Genomic DNA, 25,015 nt, shown 5'->3' with positions numbered 1-25,015 from the left:
GAGATTAAACCTCAAAATCTTTATAAGTGGGGAGATTTATTTTAGAATAATGCCAATTATATGGTACAAATATGGTGATAACTCAGGACTACAATCAAATTAAGAAAAAAGTATGCAACTGAAAGGGAGAGAGAGAGAAATAAAGATACTGGTTGTAAGAAGGAAAGCACCCAGGGGAGACCAGGGAAGGAACCTGTGGGCACAGTTTAATGGTCCACATAGCTGCAATGAGCTGAATTCTTCAGCACTCACAAAGAGAAAAGAGGATGGTTGAAGGGCCAAAGAGGCACTGTTTAACCCTTTCTTTGAAATGCAGAACACAAGGAAAAAAAAAAAGGTTTAATGTTCAGAGACAATTTTTCATAATTTCTTAAAACTTTTGATCAGAATTTATATGCAATATTTACAATTTCTGCCAATACTCTAGAATCTGTGAAATCTGAATGTTCCAGGAATTAGGTGTTTTTCAGTGTGGTATACTGCTAAATGCGCAGAATCTTGACTGAGGGTTTGAGGACCAAGATGATGTGGAGGGAAACATTTTTCCCCAGATATTGTTATGTAAAATACGTATTGTCTCACTAAAATAACTCCCTGCATCTTCCAAAAATCACATAAAATGAAATTGTGGAAGGGGTGGGGAATATTTGAACTTAGCTCCAGAAAGAAAAAAAAAAATTGGAAAACCTGCTATAAAAATGTTGCCAACAGAAAGATTAAACACTTCTCAGTATTTTTTAAACTTACTAAACCTCCATTAAAATTACACTTAGAGTGATCTGCAGTGTGTTAGCTTTATGTTTATACATGAAATATACATTTATGGCATACGTAAAAGGTTGAACTTTATAAATGCACCTACGAAACAGCTGGAGCATGTAGCAAGACTGACATCATTGTAATGGAGCATCTGTGGTTCTGTGGATTTGTGTGTGGGAGAAATGGGGCCAATAAAAGGAAAGGAGGGAAAATTCTTAACAGGGAACAACCTCTGAATTGTACTGAATGAATTTCTCAAAACTATTATGAATAAGTGAAACCTCTAAAGACAGGAAAAAAAAAACCAACAAAGAAAACTAATTTGATTTTATTCCCAATCTGGTTCTATTTGAACATTGTGCATTTAGAAATATTTATAATATTTATAATATTTATTGAATCTTTTAAACTAGCTCAGAAAAGGAGATGAAAGACATAAAGAGTCATCACAATTAACTTCTAAATGATTCACTCCTCTTTGAGAACTCAGGAGTAACTACTATTCTGTTGTACCCAACGTGTGACTAGCTCAAAGACCTTTTCTAACAACTCCATTTGTGGCCCTCAGTTAAATACTGAAGCATGTCAGAAAGTATGCACTATACAGCTAGCCTGAATGTTGCCATTTAATAGACGGGATAGACATTCCCCATTTGGCATTTCATTTTTTCTTTCACTCACATGACGAGGGTGGCATAAGACTTGTACAGTATAGGGTACATCTTCCACATAAATGAGGAGAAAAAATAAAAAGGATATTGATGTTTCTATCAGTTCACCAAGCTGGAATGAAAAGAAGAAAGCACTGTGATTCAGAAGAAAATTTTCACTACAGAATTATGATGCTGAGTAGGTTACTACATGGGTTCCCTGACAAAATGGTCAGAAGCTATAAAGGTTAGTAGGAATTATATTCTACAGAAAATTTTGCTAGAAACATTAATTTGGGTGTATATGTATGGATTTATAGAAATTAAAAATTAAACTGCAAGGATTAAATTTATCAGGTTAAGAAAAAAAAATAAACCTTTCTAATTGAAATTGTAAAAGATAGATATCTACGATTTACACTGGTTCATTTTACCAAATATTGGATATTTTTACAAATCTATGGTCTATTATATTTTTCATACATATTTTTTGCATATTATATGTATCTATAGCCCTTTACAGACATTTTTGGTAACTGCCAAAGAACATGTGATTGTCATCTGAAGAACTATAAAAATATGAAACTTTTGGCTCACAAATATTTTTTTTCCACAGCACATAATAAAATCTAAACAAATATTTTTTCTGGAACATCTCCTTGACCATGCTAGAGACAAATTCAAAGGAAAACTTTAACTTTCACAAGAAGTAAATGAATGTTTTTCCCTTTCACAACTATCAAATCTAATCTTTCAATGAAGTTGTGCAGCCAAGTGCATGTCCTCACCAGTCATTGACTGTGAGGTCACTGGCAAAGGATTCAGATATCAACAAGTGAAGACAGAGGACTGAAGGCAGAGATTGAGTTGAACAACTAATTAGGAAAAAACAAGTCTAATTTAGTTTTCTTTTCTAGTAATAGACTGTGCATAAGCAAATTATACTTCTTTCAGATACTTCTTTCAGCTGCTCTAATTTAAGATCATTTCACAGACACGAGATATTACCCTCACTGGATCATGGGCAAAGAAGTTCCTTCCCATCATTAGACTCTTCAGTTGCTTTGTAACTATTTGGATAATTCACATGACACTGCTTCCATGCCCACCATCCTCTCAGCAGCTTTTGGTTTTCAACATTCAGCTTTCATGCTGACATGCTCTTGCATATTTGAAACTCATTTTGAGAGAATGAACATGGCAGCAAGTGTCAGGAACTGAACATTCACAGAAAATAAAATGTGTGTATACACAGTCAGAAAAAAATCTTTCTTTTAAATACTGAAATATTCCACTAAAATATGTCACTGTGTACAGCCTCCATGCCTGCAGTGGAAAATAAAGCTACTGACAAAGTAATGAAAGGGGTTTTGTCCTTTCAGTAAGTTCCACTGTGAGTCTCTTAAGTTAATATGATAATAAGCATTTCTGAACACCTGCTGGCTGAAATTGTCCTTTGTGTCTCCGTTAATATGGGAGTAAACAATCAGTAATAGGCTAAGGACTCCTCTTGAACTTTATTGCTGCGTTAAATAAAAGGAAGTCTATGTTTAATGCCTATATTTAATGTTTATGGAGAATGTTTTATTTAAAGAGTAAAGCTCTTTTTAAGTTAAGTAAATCTTTTGGTCTGAGCCTTTTTCCTTTACAACAGTATCATCGTTGGACAGTCATTGCACAGCAAAAACCTTGCATAAGTCTCCGTATATGAAATGTAATTAGCTGTTGTGGTTCCTGTTATGTTGAAGCCACGCTGAGTCAATAAGAACCTTATTAATAATTTTTACTCCACCTTTCATTCACTGAGGAACTGGCTTCATTTATTTGAAGTGCCAGTACAGAGTTTCAAAATAGACTCAAATATAAGCACCTTCTTCTCTTTGCTTTCAAGGGGAAGGCAAGGAACAAAGAAATTTGATACCTGAATGGAGTAGGGAAAAAACCCTATTCATACCAAAATATCTTATTAATGAAGACAAACTAAGAGTAGAGAGGAAGCTTGCAAGAAAGTCTGAATTTTAAGTCAGAGCATCAGAAAACACTTTCCACATTTGCACACATTTTATCTTTTCCTTTCTAACTTATTTCTGTATCAGTCCATATAGAGCATCTGCACAAATATCATACAAAATGAATTGAAAAATAAAATTAGAACCACAGAATTGTAGGGGTTGGAAGGGACCTCCAGAGATCATCGTGTCCAACCCCCCTGCCAAAGCAGGTTCCCTACACCAGGTCGCACAGGTCGGCATCCAGGCAGGTCTTGAACATCTCCAGAGAAGGAGACTCCACCACCTCCCTGGGCAGCCTGTTCCAGTGCTCCGTCACCTCACTGTAAAGAAGTTCTTGCGCACATTTGTGCGGAACTTCCTATGCTGCAGTTTCTGGCCGTTTCCCCTTGTCCTGTCTCCACTCACCACTGAAAACAGTCTGGCCTCGCCATTCTGCCCCCCACACCTCAGATATTTATAGACCTGGATCAGGTCCCCTCTCAGTCTTCTTTTCTCAAGGCTGAACAGACCCAGTTCACTCAGCCTTTCCTCATAGGAGAGATGCTCCAGGCCCTTCACCATCTTTGTGGCCCTCCGCTGGATTCTTTCCAAGAGATCCCTGTCTTTTCTGTACTGGGGAGCCCGGAACTGGACACAGTACTCTAGATGAGGCCTCACCAGGGCAGAGTAGAGGGGGAGGATCACCTCCCTCGACCTGCTGGACACGCTCTTTTTAATGCACCCCAGGATGCCATTGGCCCTCTTGGCCACAAGGGCACACTGCTGGCTCATGGCCAACCTGTCGTCCACCAGGACACCCAGGTCCCTCTCCGCAGAGCTCCCCTCCAGCAGCTCATCCCCCAACCTGTACTGGTGCATGGAATTATTCCTCCCCAGATGCAAGACTCTACACTTGCTTTTGTTAAACCTCATCCAGTTTTTTTTTGCCCAGCCTTTCCAGGTCTCGCTGAATGGCAGCACAGCCTTCAGGCGTGTCAGCCAATCCTCCCAACTTCGTATCATCAGCAAACTTGCTGAGGGTGGCCACTATTCCCTCATCAAGGTCACTGATGAAGATGTTGAACAAGACCGGACCCAGGACCGACCCCTGAGGAACACCACTGGTTACAGGCCTCCAACCGGACTCTGCACCACCAACAACGACCCTCTGTGCTCTGCCAGTCAGCCAGTTCTCAACCCACCTCACTGTCCACTCATCTATCCCACACTTCCTCAGCTTTGTTATAAGGATGTCATGGGGGACAGTATCAAATGCCTTGCTGAAATCAAGGTAGACTACATCCACTGCTCTCCCCCCAAGCATTAGCTCCATGCTTTACCTCGAAATAGTAATTTATTTTTCAAGTATGAAAGTATATATTAATCTACTCCTTGAATGAAATACAAGAAGTTGGAATTCATTCATAATTATATTTGCTATAGTTGCACATATGAAGGCATGATAAAGCATGCTTTTAAGAAGTGAGTTATAATTTCTTAAGATGGCCTGGAATTTTTGAAGCGTAATAGAAGAACTGATAATAACACAACTTGGAGAGCAGTCATGCTGAGTGCCTGTGTGACTTAGGTGCCTATGTTAGAACACTAATTGTCTCCAATCTGAACAGTGTACGTGCAGACGCACAAACAATTCAGGGATAATTCAGACCAGGAACTTGGCTTTGGTGATCTGATTATCCTTGCCTTTCTGTCTTCCTCCCTCTTTAATGGCAAAATAGTGACCCTATAAAGAAGAACAAGCTGAACTTGGTGAAATGTGATGCCTAAAGCAAAATGCAGACCACAGCACTTGTTCTGAAACATTGAGAAAAGTGTATTAAAACCTGATTTTCTTTTACATTTGAATCTCTTCCTTTTGCTTGTACGTATGAGAAATTTCATACAGTTATATTTATTACATATAATATTGTTTCTTAAAAAAAAATGTGGGTTTTTTTGTTATTGTTTTTTTATTTATTTGATCAACTCATTTCATAAACTGCAACTCTATTTCTTCATATAAGAGTTACTTTCTCCTTTAGAGAGGAATAACTAGAAAATACACTCAAGGTAGTGGAGTAGGGACTGAGTGAACACCACCCTTGCTGCACAAGCCTCTTTCCACACCAAGTGCTTCTTTCTTACCCTATTTTTTCTTGAGACTGAATCCCTTAGGTGGCAAAGTATTAGTAAGGCAACTTAGAGACAAACTGACTTGGAAAGGAGGGAGATGTTCAGAGCTGGGTGAAAGGGATTACAGAACAACTCATCTTTAAGTAAGAAGACGTTCTCTGGCCAACCTGAAATTCACGCTCTTCAGTAAGCCACTTACTGCCATCAGTGCTTAAGGCAGGACATTGCTTCATGACCACCTGAATTACAAAGCTCTGCATACCACAGGCTTAGCATCTTCTCTCTTAGGCTGGCTTCAACCAGAAACATTTTCCTAACGTAAGTGCACCCATAACAGGCAAAGGTAAGGTTTGAAATTTGAAATGTCTTTTTCAGCTAAGCTAACCTAATGTTTGTTCACTCTCCACTGTTTGACTGTAATATCCACTATTAAAGGAAATCAATATCACTCTCAACTGGCTTAGTCTCTGTATTTCCAAGCAGGACAGCCAATCTATTTCTTTGTCTACTGGAATCCCAAATGCCATCATTGGCTGAACTATTTTTCATTTCCTGGCTTAGAACCGTGCTGCCATTATTTCATGGCAAGGGACACTGCTACAGGACTTGCTTCAATGACTAAGAGATAATAAATCTATTGAGTAGCATTCAGCAATCCCTGATTTTTAGATCAGTTTTCACTTTTGCTCTTCAGATGACAAATACTGAAAAATGCTTAAGGGAACAAAATGAATGACAAGGAACAGAGAACTATAATGATACTGGACAAGACTATGTTTGAGGAAACAAAAAAGTAGAAAATGTATATTCCCCTTATTCTCCAGTATGGAATGTTTCTTTGAAATTTGGAGATAATTTGAGTATGCAAATAACATTAAACACAATTCAGTTTATTTAAATACAGTACTGCATGTTTCCAGTGAAAACTTAATTTGTTTTATCATAGAAATACTGCACTGTTGTGCTTTGTTTTAGGCCACATACCTTCAGATCTAAAATTATTGATCTATATGGCATATTTTACAATCAACTTCAATTTTTAAAAATCTTTTTACAAAAATATGCTGCTATTATGCCCATGCTTATGATGACAGACACTAGGAGTCAAGTACATGATCGCAATAAACATATGGCTTAGGTAGGATTTTAATCCTATAAACATTTAAATGGCTGTTTGGATTCATATGCAATTTCATGATAGTGAGCTTTAACAGCCTGATTCAAGGGAAAAAAATCCTTTATGTATGTTTTTCTTCTTTTTTTAATTATTTTTCTGTAATGATGGCAAGAATTCTAATATTATTGCTTAATGTCACAGTGATGACTGTGGGACTTACAGTCAAGTTATGATTGGAATAAAATCCCATTGTTGTGTTAGCATATATTTCTTGCCAATACACAATCATATCAATCATTTTTAGGAGGTAGTAAAAAAGATATTTTAGCTAGCAGTTGTTTTGGCCAAGAAGAAGAAGCCTACAAAGTCTGGAAGAATTTCACTATGATTGTTTGAACTGAAAACGATTAGGGCAATATTTTCAAATTGGCAACCTAAATGCATGCACAAAGACTTGAAAAAATATTCTGAATTTCCCTGGTATTCAACTCAGCCCCAAATGGGAGCTTGAGCATCTCTGTAAATTCAGCCATTTCCCTCCAGGACTTTCAGTGTATTTTTTTCAGCACAGACCAGCACTATAGAAGTTTGTATGTTTTGGATCAAGATTAGTTGTTACTTTGGGATTACATTTCATATATGTCAAATTTGATCATTCCTATTTTTTTAGAGAAAGAAAAAACATACTAGCACCAGGGTAGAGTAAGTGGAAAATGTTGTGCATTCTGCACTCAAATATCTGTTACTCACATAACTATTGGTTGCAAATGTTCAACCCTAATGGCCTGGAACAAACTTTAACCATTCAACTGAAATGCAGATATGTGCCCAACTACTATCATGTGCTTTCCAGGATGCTGGCCACATTTTCAACCCACATTTCTCTCACTTATCCCTTTTTTTAAATGAATGAATGAAATGTTTATATCACACTCACACATTGGGCTACTTGTTTTTTGTTGTTGTTGCTTTTTTTTTCCACCAAAAATAAATGGTGTTAGAGACTGGAACATCTTTAATGCAATTTATAAAAAATAATGCATATGCCAATAATAACATTTCTGAGAGCAGTTAAACTGTATAAAAAAAAAAAAAAAAGACCTAGTCATTCTATCATATAAAAAGAGACAGATAAGCTCTCTGGCTCAGGCCTGTAACCTGAGCCCAAGCTAAAATATTGCTACTACTACATATAGCCTTACTGACTTGAGAACAACTTGGTGTCACTATAAACACACCTAATCAAAGCAAAGTTCAGAATGAAGAAGGAAAATGAACAGTATCATCCTCACTGTTGCTGGAGGCTTAGAACACCAGAAAGTTGTTGCATCGTTGGTTTCTACTCTGTTTCATAGAACCACAGGATCACTAAAGTTGAAAAAGACCACTAAGTTCATCTAGTCTAACTGTCAGCCCTTTCAGACAGGAAACTCCAGAAAGGCCATTCATCTCACATTATCAGGAAATGGTTTCTCATAAATAACTACAGCTTGAAAAATAGTATCTTACCAATCCCACACTAGAAACTTCGCAAACCTTCACAAGTTTTGAATACATAGAATTTGAAATTTACAAAAGGACTTTGTATAACAATGAATTTGACAACATCCCTCAGCCTTCTATTCCAGCTGCCCACATTTGTGACAATGTGTGATAATATAGAATTTCAGATCACTAGGATTAAAGTGAACTGCAAATCTTTTGCAAAGATATCAAGCTCAGAATTTCTGCAGACTTTAAATATTAGTGAAAGCTGATGTCTGGATAAATCTGAGCTCACTTTTGAGGGTGTGGCTTAACAGTGAATCCAGAGGCAAAGTGGGTACCCGATTTTGTGATAACTATTTAAAACAATGGGCATAAAACAAATCATATCAGAGGGTTCTTATAACTCAGGTATTGCTTTTTGACAGTCAGCGAGAAGATGAGATAATATAATTTCTGTGTTAGGCAATGTGTGTTTTTTAGTAGGGCTTTTGAGCCATATTCAAGTAGCTGTGGTTTGTACTAAGAAACATCTCAGATATTTTAAAATGTTAGATAACGTCTAAGCTAAATTCCGAATATAAAGATTGAAAACTTAGTTGATTTCCTGTGACTTATGAAGGCTCATAAATATTACAATATTGCAAAAGTCACTGTTGTATTGCGTGTGTGCTAACTATTCTTTTCCACAGCTTTATGTCTAGAACACACTACCAAGCTGCAAAGAAGCAATTTATACTGAAGACTATTTTTCCAGTATAAATAAACCACCTGCCTCAATGCCAGGATGTTTAGCTACTGGGAGAATTGAATTCTAGAAATACAGAATGTAATAACAGCAATGTCAGTTGAATAGTATTTTCTTCATGACTATTTAAAATTTTTGTTTATTGACCATTTCTACTTGCATATAAACATACAGAAGAGAGAAATTTTGAGAAAGGATTTGTAAAGAATATCTATAAATAATAAGATCACATGCATAAGAAAAATACAACTTCGATGAGTACTGGCTATCCCTACTTTAGCAAGTAAGGTGGCACAATAGTAACAGATCTATTTGAAACATGCAGTAATAAAGAACTAACGTCTACCTTGTTTACACTGTAGGGGTGTATTTCAAATTTGCTTTTCTTGTTGCCTGAACAAAGCAACCATTAGTGGTAATATACATTAAAATTTTGATTTAATTTCATCTAGCAGGAATCAAGCTGGCATTCTCCAGGACTGCCCTGATGTAAAAGCTGAAGTTCAAATAGCAAAGATGACCAGGATTTTCATTCAAAAAAATGTAATAAAATCTAGAACTAAAATGCTCATTGGATGTTTCCACAGTGTGCTTTACAAGAATGTTGTTTGTATAGATATGAAGCAATGACTGGGATGACCACATCTGAAAGAATTATATGCAGTATCTGTCATCATCTCCACATATGTATTATTTAAGGAAATTTAAAATTCTGTATTATTTAAGGAAATGTATAAGTGTTCTCTTGTATGGAATTACTAAGATTCATGGTCTCCTAGATTCATGATCTATTAAACTCCAAAGTTCACTATAAAGAGAAGTGTTAAATGTAAAGATGCCTAAGCCATGTTTGTATCATTTTTCATCAATCAAGCTGTGTTATATTGTAAATACATTACAAACTGATATGAGTTTCCTAATATTAGCAATTCTTCACAAGTGTACCTGGCTTTAAAAATTCACAGCAGTGTTTTCCAATTTTAATAAGTTTTCCTCTTCCAAATCATCTTTGATATGTATATTACTACTCGGCTGAATATATTATGACATTCATACAACCTTTTAAATCTCCTGTCATTACAAAGCATCCTTTCACTGTGTCAGCTTCTATCTATCATTTGTTTAATATATATTACGGCTTGTTTAAAGTGTAAAATTATTACTTTTAAGCAGTGGTAATATTTACATTTTATAGCACTACTGAGCTTAACTATGAATACCGAACAGTGGAGATCACCACCTTCCCACACATAAGTTTTATATGTAAACATCTCAAGCAGTTCAACTGTGGGCTATTTGGAAGATATAAGTATGGAACTGAAGAGCTAAGAGGTGGAGCGCATCTCATCCTACTTGTCAGGGGAAAAAAAAAAGACATTGATACTAATGAGAACATCAATGGATGGAATTGCTAGAAGTCACCCCATCCATCTCCAGGGTTTTAAAGTACTTACAGATGGACCACGTGGCCAGTGCTATGAAGTTCTCCAATGAAAACGTTTCACATTAACTGCAAGAAAAGACCCTTCAACATTTCCTCATTTTTCTCTTTCTTCTATGGAATCCTCATCATATTCATTACATATTCCTTGTCATTAAAAACATCCTTTGAAAAAGCAGATTACTGTGATCAGATTTATTTTTTATTTTAAGTTTTGGTCCACAGTGATTTTTTTATTCTTTAGCCTTTTCACAACTGCTACAATGCCAAATAAATTGCAAGAGAGAACGTGAATTAGCAAATAGAGATGTGCATAGCTTTGTCAACTACATAATCAAACTTCAAGGTATTTGTGCCTTTTGGAAAGCTTTGACACAAATAAAACCCAAGAATAATAATGAATAACTATATCCAGTTTCTTAAAAAAAAATAGTAATTTACGGTGTTTCCTAAACTGGCCATTAAAAATATATATTATTGAGGGGTCGAGATAAAATTACCCACACAGAGGCTTTAAATTGCACCTGGATGCCAAACAGTGTAATCAGTGTTGCTTTTGGAGTGAAGAGGAACTTACACAACATACAATTGTTGACATGTTGGTAACATGATATAGGATTTTACACTAAGTATAAAGACCTTTAATAAAGAATTCTACCAGTCTAGATTGCATAATTTGATACTTTTCACAAAGAAAGCAAAAAAAAAAACAAAACAAAACAAAAAACAAAGTCTTTGGGGGTCTCCTAAATTTTGAGGGTTTTGGTTACTACAGGGTTCTTCAAAAGCTGATGTTGCTGCAGAGACCTCTTAACACATGAATATTCTGCAAGTCTGGAAGGTCCCATTTTCAGAGGTGCACTTGAGACTTCAACAACTGAGGTATGTGAAACATTGACTTTTCTTTGTAGATGCTCCTTGACTTCAACAAACATCTAAACAAAACTCAGAAATTAAGATCTGTCCACCATTGCCACGGTCAGTGTAACTACAGCACACCTTTGACTCCAAATGGGCATAGGTCAAAACCATTTATGTGCATGGTATCATGCATACTTGGCATGGTTACAGAAAAACAGCCATATAAAAACATACAGTCTAAACATAAAGTATAGTGAAATACAGAGAACATTTGCTTTCTTTCAGGGTCATATAAGATGGATACGGTAAAATGAATACAACATAAAATGTCTTCGAGAAGACTGATTATAATTTACTGCCCAAACTACTCCAGGAAATCTGCAGGAGTATTCTGATGTATGTATATAAAGCTCCAAATGAGAAGAAATAGGCCCTTGATGCTTTGCTTGTTTTATGTGGCAAGCTGATTTGTTTAGAAGTAAACTAGCTACATCTGAAAAGGCAAATGATTATTTATTTCATGGGAAATTGAACTGCATATTTATTTACACATTTTAAACACGATCAAGTACAGCAGTTTGGCAAGCTTCTACTGAGGAACAAATGCAGAAACATTTTAGCAAATGATGGCATAGCTCAAGATTAAGCGGTTTTTAAAAACCATTACCATTTTAATGTCTGCAGATTGCTCCATTCCTGTCACTAATACACTCATGCCTTAAACAATCTGAATCTAATTTGTATTGTTATTTATCTTTTACTGCCAAATAAATGCAGTCAGTGGACAAATCTTAAATTTCCCACTTGACATTCACACAAAGGGTTTAGCATCATCCTGATCAACAATTCCATCATGACTGACCTCTTTTTATTGACAATGAACAGAACACAATAGTCAGTGAAACTGCAGTACCTAGGCCAGTGTTTAATTAATTAGGCAATTCCTATGAATTTAACAGTTAATTTGCATGTGATATACAGCAAAGTAAAGGGAACACTCATATTTCATCTTGCATAAATAAAACTAGTGCAGAAGTCTTTCTTCAGGTTAGGATGATTGTAGCTGTATATTTCCTTGTTTCTATACTGAGGATATACCTCTCTGATTTTTGCTTTTATTTCTATTTTATGTCTTAAGTTAGTGTGCAAACAATCAATTGGAAAAAAAAAGCAAAACATTTATTTGCGTTTATGGTATTGACCTAGTGGAGCTGTAAGTACTTCAGTTCAAACAGAAGGGCACTTGCCTTTTGGGTCACTGGTAGTAAGGCCAGATTTTTGATCAGCATTCAAGTCCAGCATGTCATCACACAAGAACATGAGAGGCTAGAAGGGCAGATTTTAAAACATTTGACTGTGGGACTGCTGTCTGATTTATACATTCATAACTTCTAGGATTGCGCGTGCAAATTCGGCAAGCTTGAACTCAAATGACTCCTTGCAATTCTAATACCCATACTTAATGCATTAATTGATTATTTTATTTAGTAAGTTGCTGGACCTACAAAAGAATATTTATATCTACATTCATGAGTTAACAATACAATTAATGGTGCTTTCCCAATTGAAACTAAATGAAAATATTGGAATTCTCCAAAAATTAGATTTGCAATTAGAAAAAACTTTTTCTGTTTGTTCTAAAAATTGATGTCGATACATTAAAAACATCAGGTAACTGATTTTGGTCAGATAAACAATAATCCTTGCTAATTTATAATAAAAATCATAATTCTTAGTGGTCTTGAATATCAGCAATTAAACTCTGTAATGCAAAGAGCTGCAGAAAGCAAAAACTGGTCATGTATCTAGTGAGAATTGCTGGAGAACTTTAGTTGACATACTTGCATTAAAAGTTGGCTAACATATTGAAGCAATACCTCATAAAACTGCAAAAGCACTGAGATGCTACATTAGCCAAAATGTATTTCTGACTCTTTAGCAATTAAAGCTGCCATGGAACATTTATCAGTCCATCATCTCACTTTTCTGATATACTGCCTTTCTTTTTCTCTTTCTTTTCCTCTTTCTCTCTTTCCTTTTCCATTTCTGTTTATTTTTCTTTTCTTTTTGCTTTTTCTTTTCCTTTCTTTCTTTTTTTTTTGCTATAAAGGGATTAGCTTACTGGAAAATATGAAAGCAATTCATATTTTTAAAAAATCCCATTTTTTTTCTCTTTTGTTGACAGCACACAGAAAATGTGGGTTGACTTATTTTTGATTGTTCTTTAAATAACAGATTAATTTAATAATTGCCAAGATATTGAATAACAAAAAATTATGGGGTTGGATAGCCAAACCCTGACCCTAATGACATTCTTACGTTAATTCTTATTTTCTTTTAGGTTCCTGCTTTCTTAATAAAACCTATATTTTTGAAAATCAGTTTAAACACTGCAAATTATCTCAAAGTAGCATTTATTTTTTTGCGAGGAAGAGATAAGTTTACATGTAGAGAGTATACTTTATATATCTTTATACGCTCAGTGCCTGACTCAAGCCTATTTCAGTCTATAGGTGCATTTCCATTTCTAGAATAAGTTTTGAGAATAAGTTTTGAGTGATGACTTGCGAAGGTAATCCAGCCATTTATGAAGTAACTAGCATAAACCATGGAGTGTGATTTATTTGTGAAGATACTTTAAGTTTAAGCATCCATCATTAAAAGTTAGAGTATTTATAAGAGCAAGGCTTAGTTTTCCTAACTACAGCTGGTTACTGTTTCCCTTTGATTAAGCACTGTGAAGCGCTGAGTATTCCAAGACCAGTAATAGCAAATTCAGTTTTGAGTTAAACTGAGACCTTGGCTCTCACCACATGACCCTCTTAATGATGGCTTTGACTTTGTTAGCAATAGCACAGTATTTGTACTCCAAGATGTCTTATCTAAGTAACACTCTACGATTTCAATTAACAACAGTCATCATTTTTATTTCTGCTCTAGAACTATCTTTATTTTCCTTTTTCAGACAAGGGCTCTCTTGTGCCTGACACTATAGGAAAGAAAGATAGTGACTTGAATAAGTAACCTATGACAAAAATTGCAGCAGAGTACTGTACAATTTCTAGCTGCAAACCAGTTCACAGTATACGGACTTTTTACGAAGTGTACTTGAGAGGAAGTGGTTATCCTACAATATTAGCATGGATGAATGTTCAGCTAAATATCTACATACCTCTTCTTCTAATTCTAATAAATGTTGGCAATACATGACAAATAGATTAAACTGTAACAGAAATCCAAGGTGGGCACATAAAAATATTCCACTGTCTCAAAGGGAGGTGATTTGAGCCCCACATACACAACAGACATTGTTCAGATGTGATCACGGAGCAAAGCATCAGTTCACATCTCACTGAATATAAGGCTGAACCCTAATTTTGAGTGATTGAGCTCATCATTCTTAAATTACAAGTGTTAAGCAATACACTTGCTAGTAAAAATATTTATTGATACTGAGACCACGAAACAGAAAACTGGGTCAGAAGATGTAGGTCTACTAAGGACTTTGGGTCAAATTCCTTAGCTGTTCTGCGGGAAAGTGTCTGGGGTTATAACAAAAATATTTGGAATCTAATGTAGTCTGCAATCTTAGATGCAATTTGTAGATTATTAATGACAGTGGGTAAATGGTATAATGAAAAACTTTCCCATGAGAATCTAACAGTTCTTCTGGATTATTTCTTTAGGTTTTGCCATTGCTTGTGGAGAAGAATAATGGGTGCCTTGAGATCAGTTTGTAACTTACAGGGTTTTCTTTTCTTTCTTTTTTTTTTTTGTTCCACTGCGGAACACAACATGTTTTTCTATGAAAAAGATCTTAGCGCATTATTTTTGAAATACTATAATTTTCACTCAACGCAGTTTCCAACTCACTGCTGTCCAAGCATTGCAGAATTGTGTTATTTTTGAAAGTTATTTCCTTTGACCTGAAGTTACCTAAGAAGACAGACTGAAATCTGCGTTCCTCTGAGAAAACCTGGCCCTGTTAGATTAATTTTCTTTTATAGAAACGTGCCTATTTGCAATATTTAAGCACAAGATAATTGTTACACAGCTTTTCAGTACTATTCTGCTAAATGAGCACAGAACTGCTTGAACTCTACAGAGCTGGCATCAAGCACCCAAAGCAGTGCAATGTACATTGTATTTCACTTGTCAAGTGGAAAAGCCATAGCTTGATTTTGTTGTGTTTGTTCCTTTCAGTCAGTGGAACTGAACATTTAGACACTTAAAGTGTTCCCTCGGATTGACTTATGAAGAACTTTTGTATTTCTATCCTACAAAGCTATCATGTAAGAACAATTATTCACCAAGATTTTAATAATTTCCATATAATTAAAAGTTGGTCAACAGCAAATAAAAAGTTTATATCAGTGCTTGAATGATATCTCCAGTGCACTTACTCTTATTTTCTATTCTAAAAACAGTGAATACATTGAGGAGAAAATTTAGCAGCCAATCCTATTAACTTCAAAAAGATGTTTTCACCTTTTTTTCTATCTCCACATTGATTTATTCCAGAAGGGGACAGCTGTAACAAGTTTTGTTTGATTTATACATTCTTGACATTTATATTGTTAGAAAAATTATTGCAATGTATCTCCATTGTGATTATGACCTCTCAGCAAAAAGGAAATCTAATTAAAAGAGACTTATTGAAATACAGAAATTTGCATAAACAATATTCATGTTCAATACCTACACAATTCTCCAATTAGGGTGCAGCATAACTGCAGTACAAATGTTGTTGCATGAAGGCTTGAAATACAAAAGAGACATTTTCGGAATGAAGGAAGAAAGTCATTCTCTTCTTTTAACCCTATGACGGGCAACTTTACAGTAGCACCAGCAGAACTGACAAGGTTACAGCACTGACATGAGAGATGTGTAACTACTAACTCAGCTTCCTAGCACTGAAAGTTTGAAGGATAGGTTTAATCTTCTCCCACTCTTTTCAGCCTAACAGTTCTAAGCAGGAAACATTTGGCATGCAAGTAAAACAACCAGATCTCACCATAGCACAGGGGAATTTGTAACCTACCCAGCAGAGTTCCATTCCTCTGTAGAAGCGCTAACAGTACTAACTTCTCTGTAGCCAAATCTTCGCAAAATTTGCCCTTAGAGTGCTGCCCATTCCCAGGAGAAGACTTCAGTATTCTTTGAAATTAACAAAAGTTTCTACTGGTTTTACATTTTTTAAAAAAAGAAAATAATAGGCACTGCTTTAATTTCAGAGTATTAAACTTGTAAATGACCCGTGGAATAAGAGACAGTGGTCGTTATCTAAGATAAAACATACAGACTTGTACGTTCTTCAACATAACCTTCAATAATTCAGTTTTACTGCTTTGCCACAAAATCGTATAAAAAAAAAAATCAAAAGGGCTTACTTGAAACAGTCATCGCAAGCAATATTCCCCGTGGTCTCCTTTATAGTGCGTTCGGAAACAAAAGCTGGATATTCAGTATCACAGGGCTCTAGGGTTTGTTTCAACCTCTGCGCTATAGGCACAGCAAAAACATATCTTGATGTTAACATGGGAAGAACAGCAGACAGAATTCTGAACAAGATGAGAAGCTGTATTACAGAGCACAGAGAATGGAAATGTTACTCAGCTTCTGCCACCCTGTGAGATTTCCTAGGCAGTGCATAACACTATTTTTTCAATTGAAGGAAAAAAAGAAATCCATCAATGGAATGTAATTTTCTAACATATAACCATTAAAGTAGCTATCCATGGTTTAGCCTTTGCCAAACTTGTTTATATTTACAGACGATTACTTATTCTTTCTCCATGGAATCAGGATGGAGTTGCTGTTGTTTTTATTTCAGTGATGTTGTGCATCACTAGCTCATTAAGTATGGGTGCTTCCATGTATTTGATAACTAAATTTTGATAGATTTTACTGAAGCCAAAAATACTTTTTTTTGAGTTAAGACTTGGAAATCTTTAAAGAGTTTCAGTAGTAAAAATAACTCTGTGGGTAGAGGACAGAAGCATTACCTTGTCTAGAACTAATGCCTGTAATCTGCTTCCCAAATTTGTAATCATAAAAACACCGTGACAATTTTCACTAGCACAAGGGTCAAGAAGGGGACATTATTTATACCTTAAAGGTGGGGAAATGAAGGCACAAGAAAATGTGAGTGTTCAAGGTCAAATGACAGGACAGCAGCAGGGCTGGGAACTTCAGGCAGCTCTTCTGACTCTCATGCTGATGCATCTGTTGGACAATGTCTCTCCCTCATTCCTTCCTTTTCCTCTACACCCCTTCATTCTTCCTTAACACAGAGATACACTTGCACATCAGCACAAATGTTAAGCGTATCTTAAACTAATTGCTAAGTGAGAAAACAAGACCAAGGATGACAAAAATAGATTACACTAAACAGACTCTTGGACTCCACAGATCTTCCGTTCAAGACAATCTGTTTCAGAGCCAGTGGTGTATTTATTACACACTGACAGTGGAATGAACAAAACTGCATTTGCAATCATGTCTGTTTCTGAAACGTATTTAATTAGAATAAATATTCACCCAAAGAGTACCTCAAGAATGGTATAAAATTGGTGAAGAAAATTTTGTTGTTTCTGATGCTTCCATTATGGACATCAACCACTTTAACAACTTAGAATGTTCTTAAAATTTATCTGAATAGCTCCACTGAACCTTCTCTCTCTTCTTTTCTCCTTGCCTCTTGCTAAGAATGACTGAAATTTATCTCACCTGTAAGTTTGTGTTTGCCCTCATTTACATCAATACAAGGGTCTTGTAATGGAGGCTGCCAAAAGCAGCTTCTCAGGCCCTTAAGAGTCCAGAAAATGGTGAAGTTGCTCAAGATTCAGGACATCAGATTCTTCTCTCACATTTACAAGTATGATTAACATTACAAGACCACATGCAAGAATATTCTTCCTACCATGGCTTCATAAATTTACACGTGTGGGGAAGGTCTAGGATTTCAACATGTCATGACAGCAATTAATATCAAAATCATTACAGGAAGCAATTTCCCCATTAAAAGACTTGAAATTTTGCTGCGCTTTATTAAGCACCATTAAGTAAAAACAACTGAATCTATGAGTTCGTTGGTTTTATTTTCATGGTTTGAAGTCATACTCTTACAACTCATAGTGGCAATGTAGCACCTACAGAAGAACAAACCTAAGTACATGTTTTTCTTGCCTGCTAAATTTTGTCTGTAAAATCTCCTTTGCTTTCACTTTGCTCATACTTGTTGATTTCCAAACTATCACTACTGCCTAATCACATCTGATCTGGTCAAGCAGTGCCATAAAACCATGATATTCCAGTGAGTGTGATGAGAGGGTATTTTGGATACCCTTACTCATCAAAGAAATGGAGCACAGGAATTGTGTAGCAAAAACTTCACTTTCAACTAAAACTTGAATGAAAATCCTTCAATCACTCTGCTGATTTAAAGTGACATAAAGTGATGTCCTCAGGAAATGAAAGGTTGCTAGTTATTAATTGCTGCCTTTTGTAGTTAGTGTGTGTAAAAACCAAAACAGACATTTATTTTAAAGAAATGAGGAGGGATGCTGCCCTTAGAGGATATTTCCCCTACCACACAATTCAAGTGTTATTGGATACTTCATGATGGGATATATTAAGGCACACATGTAAGGTACACTTGAAAAAAACACCAAAGAAAGTAACTATTCCCTACTCAAGCTGCTTTGTGCTGTTCTACAAACAGTAAGAGTGATGGCTGGCATACCCGCCATTCTTCTTCAAATATAGGAACAGATTTGCCTTTCCTGGGACTAGCACAGCAAATCCCGCTGTCCTACACAGTCATCCATTTTCATCATGGTTAGAGACATCACTGGAAAGCGAGTTGTGGTTTTCAGATGACCCATATAGAAACTGCTGATAATGAAACAGCTGGTTCTCATGGAGATCTGTTTCTCTATGTGCATTCAGTTTACACTAAGCTCATTGTTCACACAACAGAAAAATTGGCTGCAGTGTTGCAATAAAGATACACAGTTTCCAGCAGTACGGGAAATGCTGCTCTAAGCTGATGCTTAGAAACTTTCATCTCCAGTAGACATCCATATCAGCCTTCTTTTCTCTCAGCTCAGTACGTACATCAGGTTGAAGCTGACAAGTGCTCTGCCATTTACTGCTACACTGCCCAGTTCCTTACTGATAGAGGACACTGGAATACTCTAGGGCATCAGTCTGTTCAATTTTCCCAATGCTCTACTTTCAGCCAGGATCTTATTTTGGCATAAAAACAACCTAATACCAATGCAAATAGGAATTAAAATATAAAGCAACATGTTTGATCTCTGCTTTGCTGAGGAGTATAGAAAACTGCAAAGCTGGGGCTGAACAAATCACTTAAAATCATTGTACCAATAAATGCTGTGCTACACAATTGGCTTCTGAAATAGCCCATTGACTAGCACTGATGCAAATTAGCTCTTTAATTCTGAGCAGCACTTCTAAAATGTCATTAAAAAATCTGTGAAAATATGAGATAACTGAAATTCAAAACTTAGTGTTCTTAGGGATTCTTAAAATTTCATTGTTATTTCAGAAGAATTTTGAATAGTAAAATAAAACAAAATATATTTTTAGCTTGTATTGTTTAAAAATAAAAGCATAAAATTTAGTATCTTAACATTTAAAATTCATTTCCATACAATATTATATTGAGATTATCATTTTCCTTTGGAATTACGTTAAAATGGCATTTTGAAGAACAATCACCCCATACATATTATATCACCTCCAGAAGAAACATAGTATTAAGAAGAAAAAGGCAGTGTAACTGTTTAACTCATAGATCGGCTTAGAATGAAGAGAAATATTTTAGAGGAAAAAGAAAATCTACTATTCCATTCTCTACTATTTTAACTTTTCCATTATAGCAGTGCACTGCATTCTTAGAGTACATGAGTACTATGGTTATTCATAGAAGATCTCAGTTCTCCTTTTTTTTTTTTTTAGGAAATATTAAAAGAGAAGAGAATGCTGAAACAAAAGGCAAACTCATTTATTCAGAAGTCTACTATTTAATCAAAATTTTTAATGTACATTTAAATTTAAAAATAAAGTAAAACAGAATTCACACTTACCTTTTGCTGTTAGATCAGAGTGCCACCAACTGCATAGATTAAACTCCACAAGGAACCTAAAGAAATTAGATTTTTCAAATTATCCCAAGGAATGTTTTCAGTACACTAAATTGACTGCAGTTCGATACCGTTAATCCCACTTTAAATAGAAGCTAATGCAGAACTGAAATTCATTTGGCTAACGTAAGTCTGGGGTTATCAGCTTCTGCTTCTGTTGTATCTTACCACCAGGAATTTATTCCAAAATAAACCCTATTAATAAATCATAGATTTCCCTATTGCTGAACTACATTCTTATTCTTATCTGGTGCCCATATAAGCTCTCAGTGCATGGCAGCACACAGTATTTTTATTGGTGAACATTACTGAAAGCTCCCCTTCACTATGTAATGCATTTTGACTCTCCAGTAAAATCTCATAAGATTGATAACTACCCTCACTACCACAAGGAGAAGAAATAAAATAATTCCCACAATTACTTCAGGATTTAAAATAATAAAAATTATTTTATTTCTAGGAGCAGCAAAGACTGATTAACTGGTATCTAACCAGCTCTGAATAGACACGTAATGAATGCATTTTCCCCACTAAAATATACTTCGATTTGCTCTGAAGAATGGACTGAAACATATCTGTCTATCAGTTACTGTAAGTGTGGAATGTGAAACCAATATCCAGTTTATCATAGGAACATGAAACGACAACATTTCTAACCACAGAAAGTTCCTTAATTTTTTGAAGTTATTATGGTTTGCATCAAAGTCGTATTTTAACACGATTTATTTTCCAGATATTTACTTTGAGCACTGCTATTAAGATCAATCTCTGCCCTCCGGCAATAGCCACCCAGTTGATTTTCCTTACCTTTTAATCCAAATTCTCTGGGAAGTTCATAAAATTTGCAATTAAAAAAAAACTGACTACAAGAAAAAAGATTAATTCTATTTCAAGGGAGATAAAATTAGTTCGATCTGCAAGCTTGCTCTCTGATAAACACTGTAAAACAAATTCAATAAATTTATAGGCTTCCTCTTCATACAGTATTTCTCTGTGAATTCACTGACAAACTTTCCTAAGGGCAATGCTCATTTTATATTAACTTCAATTGTTAGAAGAATTAGACAAGGTAGAAATTGAATACCGTCTACAGAGTATGCCTTATCTGGCATATGCTGTAAAGGGTCCATCTTACAAAAATTTAGGAGATGATGAACTCCACAATGAATCACTCGAACAGTTTGCTGTACTCACAACAGCCTGCCCAAGCAGCATTACAACCAGACACTCATGTTAAACACAACATTCACCGTTCAATTTAACTGCAATAATAAATTTGGTTTGTATATTGCAATATGCTAGGCTTACTAAGCAAAGACATACAGATAGAAGTGACAACCATGAATAATGTAATAGAAGTGCAACTGCGCCTTCATATAGCTGGGATTTTTTCAGATTTTAACAGTGCTAAATTGGACTGAAAAAATGGAGAACTACTACCAAATTGAAAATAATAAAATAAAAATAATACAGTATACATAAATGACAAAAAGTACAAATGCTCATTAAGCATTAAAAAATACAAATACTCATTAATTTGTATAAATATCCATTAAACTCTTGAAAAAAATTACTTACAAGACAAGCTCTGTCATAATCCATTTTACTGCAGCAAAGAAGGCATTATAAGGCTGAAGAGAAGCAACTCATTTAATAAAAGGGCAAAACATGCAGTATTTATATCTTAACTGAATTCTTCATGGAAAGACAATGTTATGGATATTAAAATGCATGGGAAGCATGAGAAAAAGAACAATAATTTTGTTATGAAAGAAAATATACCATTCTGCTGAACAGCAAAATATACAGTAATGAAATTTTCTTTTAATGTGGTTGGTTGGACACACAGATTATCAGCCGGAAAAGGAAAGTTTTGCAAACTATTCTTAAATATTTAACCTCTAGGGGTTCCTATTTCCCAGGCTAATGCTGGAGGAACAGTTCTGTTAGAAAATATGGGGCTTTCCTTAGGCTGCAACTCACAGACTTGCCTCTCTATAATGTAAATCTCTATTCATTATCTCCGTCTAATGAGACTAGGAAATGCTTCTGTCATTTGAAATTACCTAAACAAAGTCATCTGTGTCATAGTGAAGGCTCACTTTCAAGCACTGAATGTAATTTCTAAGATCCTTCCACAATCTTTTACTTTGCTGGATTATAACACTTACAATAAAGCAAATATTTTTAAAATCCTGTTTTTACAATACGACGAATAATAGAGATAAATCATAAAATTTTGGTTTATTTTTTAAAACAGAATATCCATAAGATTATTGATTTATGAAAGTATATTGTTCACTGGCATGAAATTCTGAAATAACAAGCCAGCAGAACGCAGCCCAGGACTGTCAAGGTTTTCTCCAATTAAGTACTGTCTGACCAGAGAAGATAAAACAGCTGTAAGTATTACCTAGGGATGAAGAGAAAACAAAATTTCAGTCCTGTGGAGCATCCTTTTCATTTTAATTCCCATTAATTAAATATTTTGTTGTACACTTTTGCTTAGATAATACCAAATTATATAATAGAAAATAACATGTACTTATTATTTGTAACTAATATATGTAAAGTATAATATGTATTACAAAAATGTAACTTTCAATATGAGAGCTGAAAGAAAATGAAATAACTTTGAATATATCTAAAAAAAAATAAAGGTTTCAAAATCATGACTACAAAATCAGAAAAATGTGTTGGAATTTTAGCAGAAAAGAATTCATTACATAGCTAGAAACGTGTTCTCGTGATATGGGATTTTATCAAGACAGCCTTTCACACTCAAGGACTGTTCCCTCAACAACTGCAACCAGGTTTTTTCTTCGTATGTATCTCAGCTATCACTGAGAGCCAAAAGTTGAGCTGGGTGATTCCATGGCACTGATTTCCTTTCAACCACGTGGTTCTGTGGAGGTTTATCTGAGACTTAAATAATTTGAAGCAAGAAAATATGCTAAATAGCAAACTAACAGATTGTCTTTTAAGAAGCAATCCTATACTGGTAAAGAAATCAATAAACCATCTGTAAATCTTGTCCATCTCTAATTTATTGTTTTAATTCCACAACCTGAACACAGATACCAGACACCAGGGTCCAGCCCTTGACTTGCATTCCACGATTGTGGCAGAATGCTGTGGGACAGCTGACACATGGGCTTCCATACTTATATTCCACTTCTCTGCTGTTTAAAGCATTCATATCTGTTTTTGAACTTTTTAAAGATTTTCTCAGTCTCTATATCTACTAGTGTACTTATACAATGGTAATTCTCAAGTGGAATTATAAATATTTGGGAACAAATGCATTGTTTATGTGAATGGAATGCTGCCCTGTAACCTAATCTATGTGTGCAAAACTGTTGGAGTAAAACAAAAGAAAGAAAAAAAAATACTTTTGAAAAGTTGAACTTGACAATCCTTGAGGATTGAAAGAAGAGTTTTCATACATTTAATAATATAAGGAAAGAACATGCCACTTAGCTGAAGCCCCAGGTCCCAGGATGGAAGGTTGTTGCTAGAAGTGTTAATATATTTTAAATTTTTTTGTGCAAATGTGAATCACAGTGTCCTGCACTGTTTCACCAACAATGTAAGTCTCATTGCACAGCCCAGTACTTCATGATATACCAATCTTATTTCAGGTTCAGGCATTAGTGAATAAGTCTGGTAAGTGCAGTAAACCCACATTTCCAGGTATTTAAAAAGCATGGGGTCATCTGAAACATCCCAAAATTATTAAACAAATCATAGATGCTATATATTTATAAATATTTGGAAGTTGCCACAACTTTGATATTTCCTCAAGAGTTTAAGTAGGCAGGCTATTTTTTTTCAAGCTGAATCCCTCTTTATTTAAAAATAATACTAGGTAACTTTTCTAGACTGGTAAAATTGAAGCAGTATTTTGCTTCATATTATGCTTTTACATAATTCTTCCTGATCAAACTGCCATTAAAAAAAATTCCTGTTTAATATGCAAGATCTACAGTTTAACTATTTCTAACTGACAGACTACTGTAAGTAATCAGTAACATATATAAAATACCCTTGGATTATTAATTAGACACGATTTGGGAAGAAAGATTTGTCATCCTTGCTAGGCCTGGCTTTATGCTAGTCAGGCCTTGCAAAGAGACAGGGTTTGTATCCAGAGCTGATTGCTAGAGAAGGGTTCAAATAATCATTGACATTTTATTTTATATCTTCTTCAAATACTGTGGAAAAAAAAAAAGTTAAAATCATTCAGTTGTATACTTCACCAATGAACGAATTATTTCATATATGTATATATAAATAAATATATACATAAATAAATTTTAAATTTCAATTCCATCATTGCTTGTGTGTATGTGTTTACACACAGAAAAGGCACGTGTGATTCCAGCTCCCTAAAGAAAGCACAGTTTCAAAAAGTCCTGAGGTAGACTCACATGGTGCAATGGACAATCTGACGGAACGTCAGACAGAAATGGGAGTCCAAGGTAAGAATGATTGCATAAGTATTTAAACTTAAAAATGCTTAACGCTTCCTTTTGGTTTATAATGAACCATTCCTTGTATGAACTATGATAAATGCAAGAGTTTTAAGCATTCCAAATTAAAATAATGGGCTTAGAATGGCCATGAGATATTTGCAACAATTTTCTTTGATGAGTGCATG

At 35.1% G+C, this 25,015-nt stretch overlaps 1 protein-coding gene across 1 annotated transcript in view; it reads right to left on the bottom strand.

Annotated features, from left to right (window-relative positions):
• The window catches only part of CACNA2D3 (calcium voltage-gated channel auxiliary subunit alpha2delta 3), a gene marked incomplete at both ends in the record, with an annotated part of 393,832 nt that overhangs the window by 2,560 nt on the left and 366,257 nt on the right, over nt 1-25,015 (bottom strand). The window contains 3 exons of the mRNA XM_079540355.1: nt 16,576-16,687; nt 20,299-20,354; nt 21,934-21,986. Of these exons, the coding sequence (XP_079396481.1) occupies nt 16,576-16,687; nt 20,299-20,354; nt 21,934-21,986 (221 nt within the window). The remainder of the gene's footprint in view (nt 1-16,575; nt 16,688-20,298; nt 20,355-21,933; nt 21,987-25,015) is intronic.

The sequence above is a fragment of the Tetrao urogallus genome, assembly GCF_951394365.1.
Source record: "Tetrao urogallus genome assembly, chromosome: 10".
In the NCBI taxonomy this organism is placed as follows: Eukaryota; Metazoa; Chordata; class Aves; order Galliformes; family Phasianidae; genus Tetrao; species Tetrao urogallus.
This window is presented reverse-complemented; position numbering and strand designations above follow the sequence as displayed.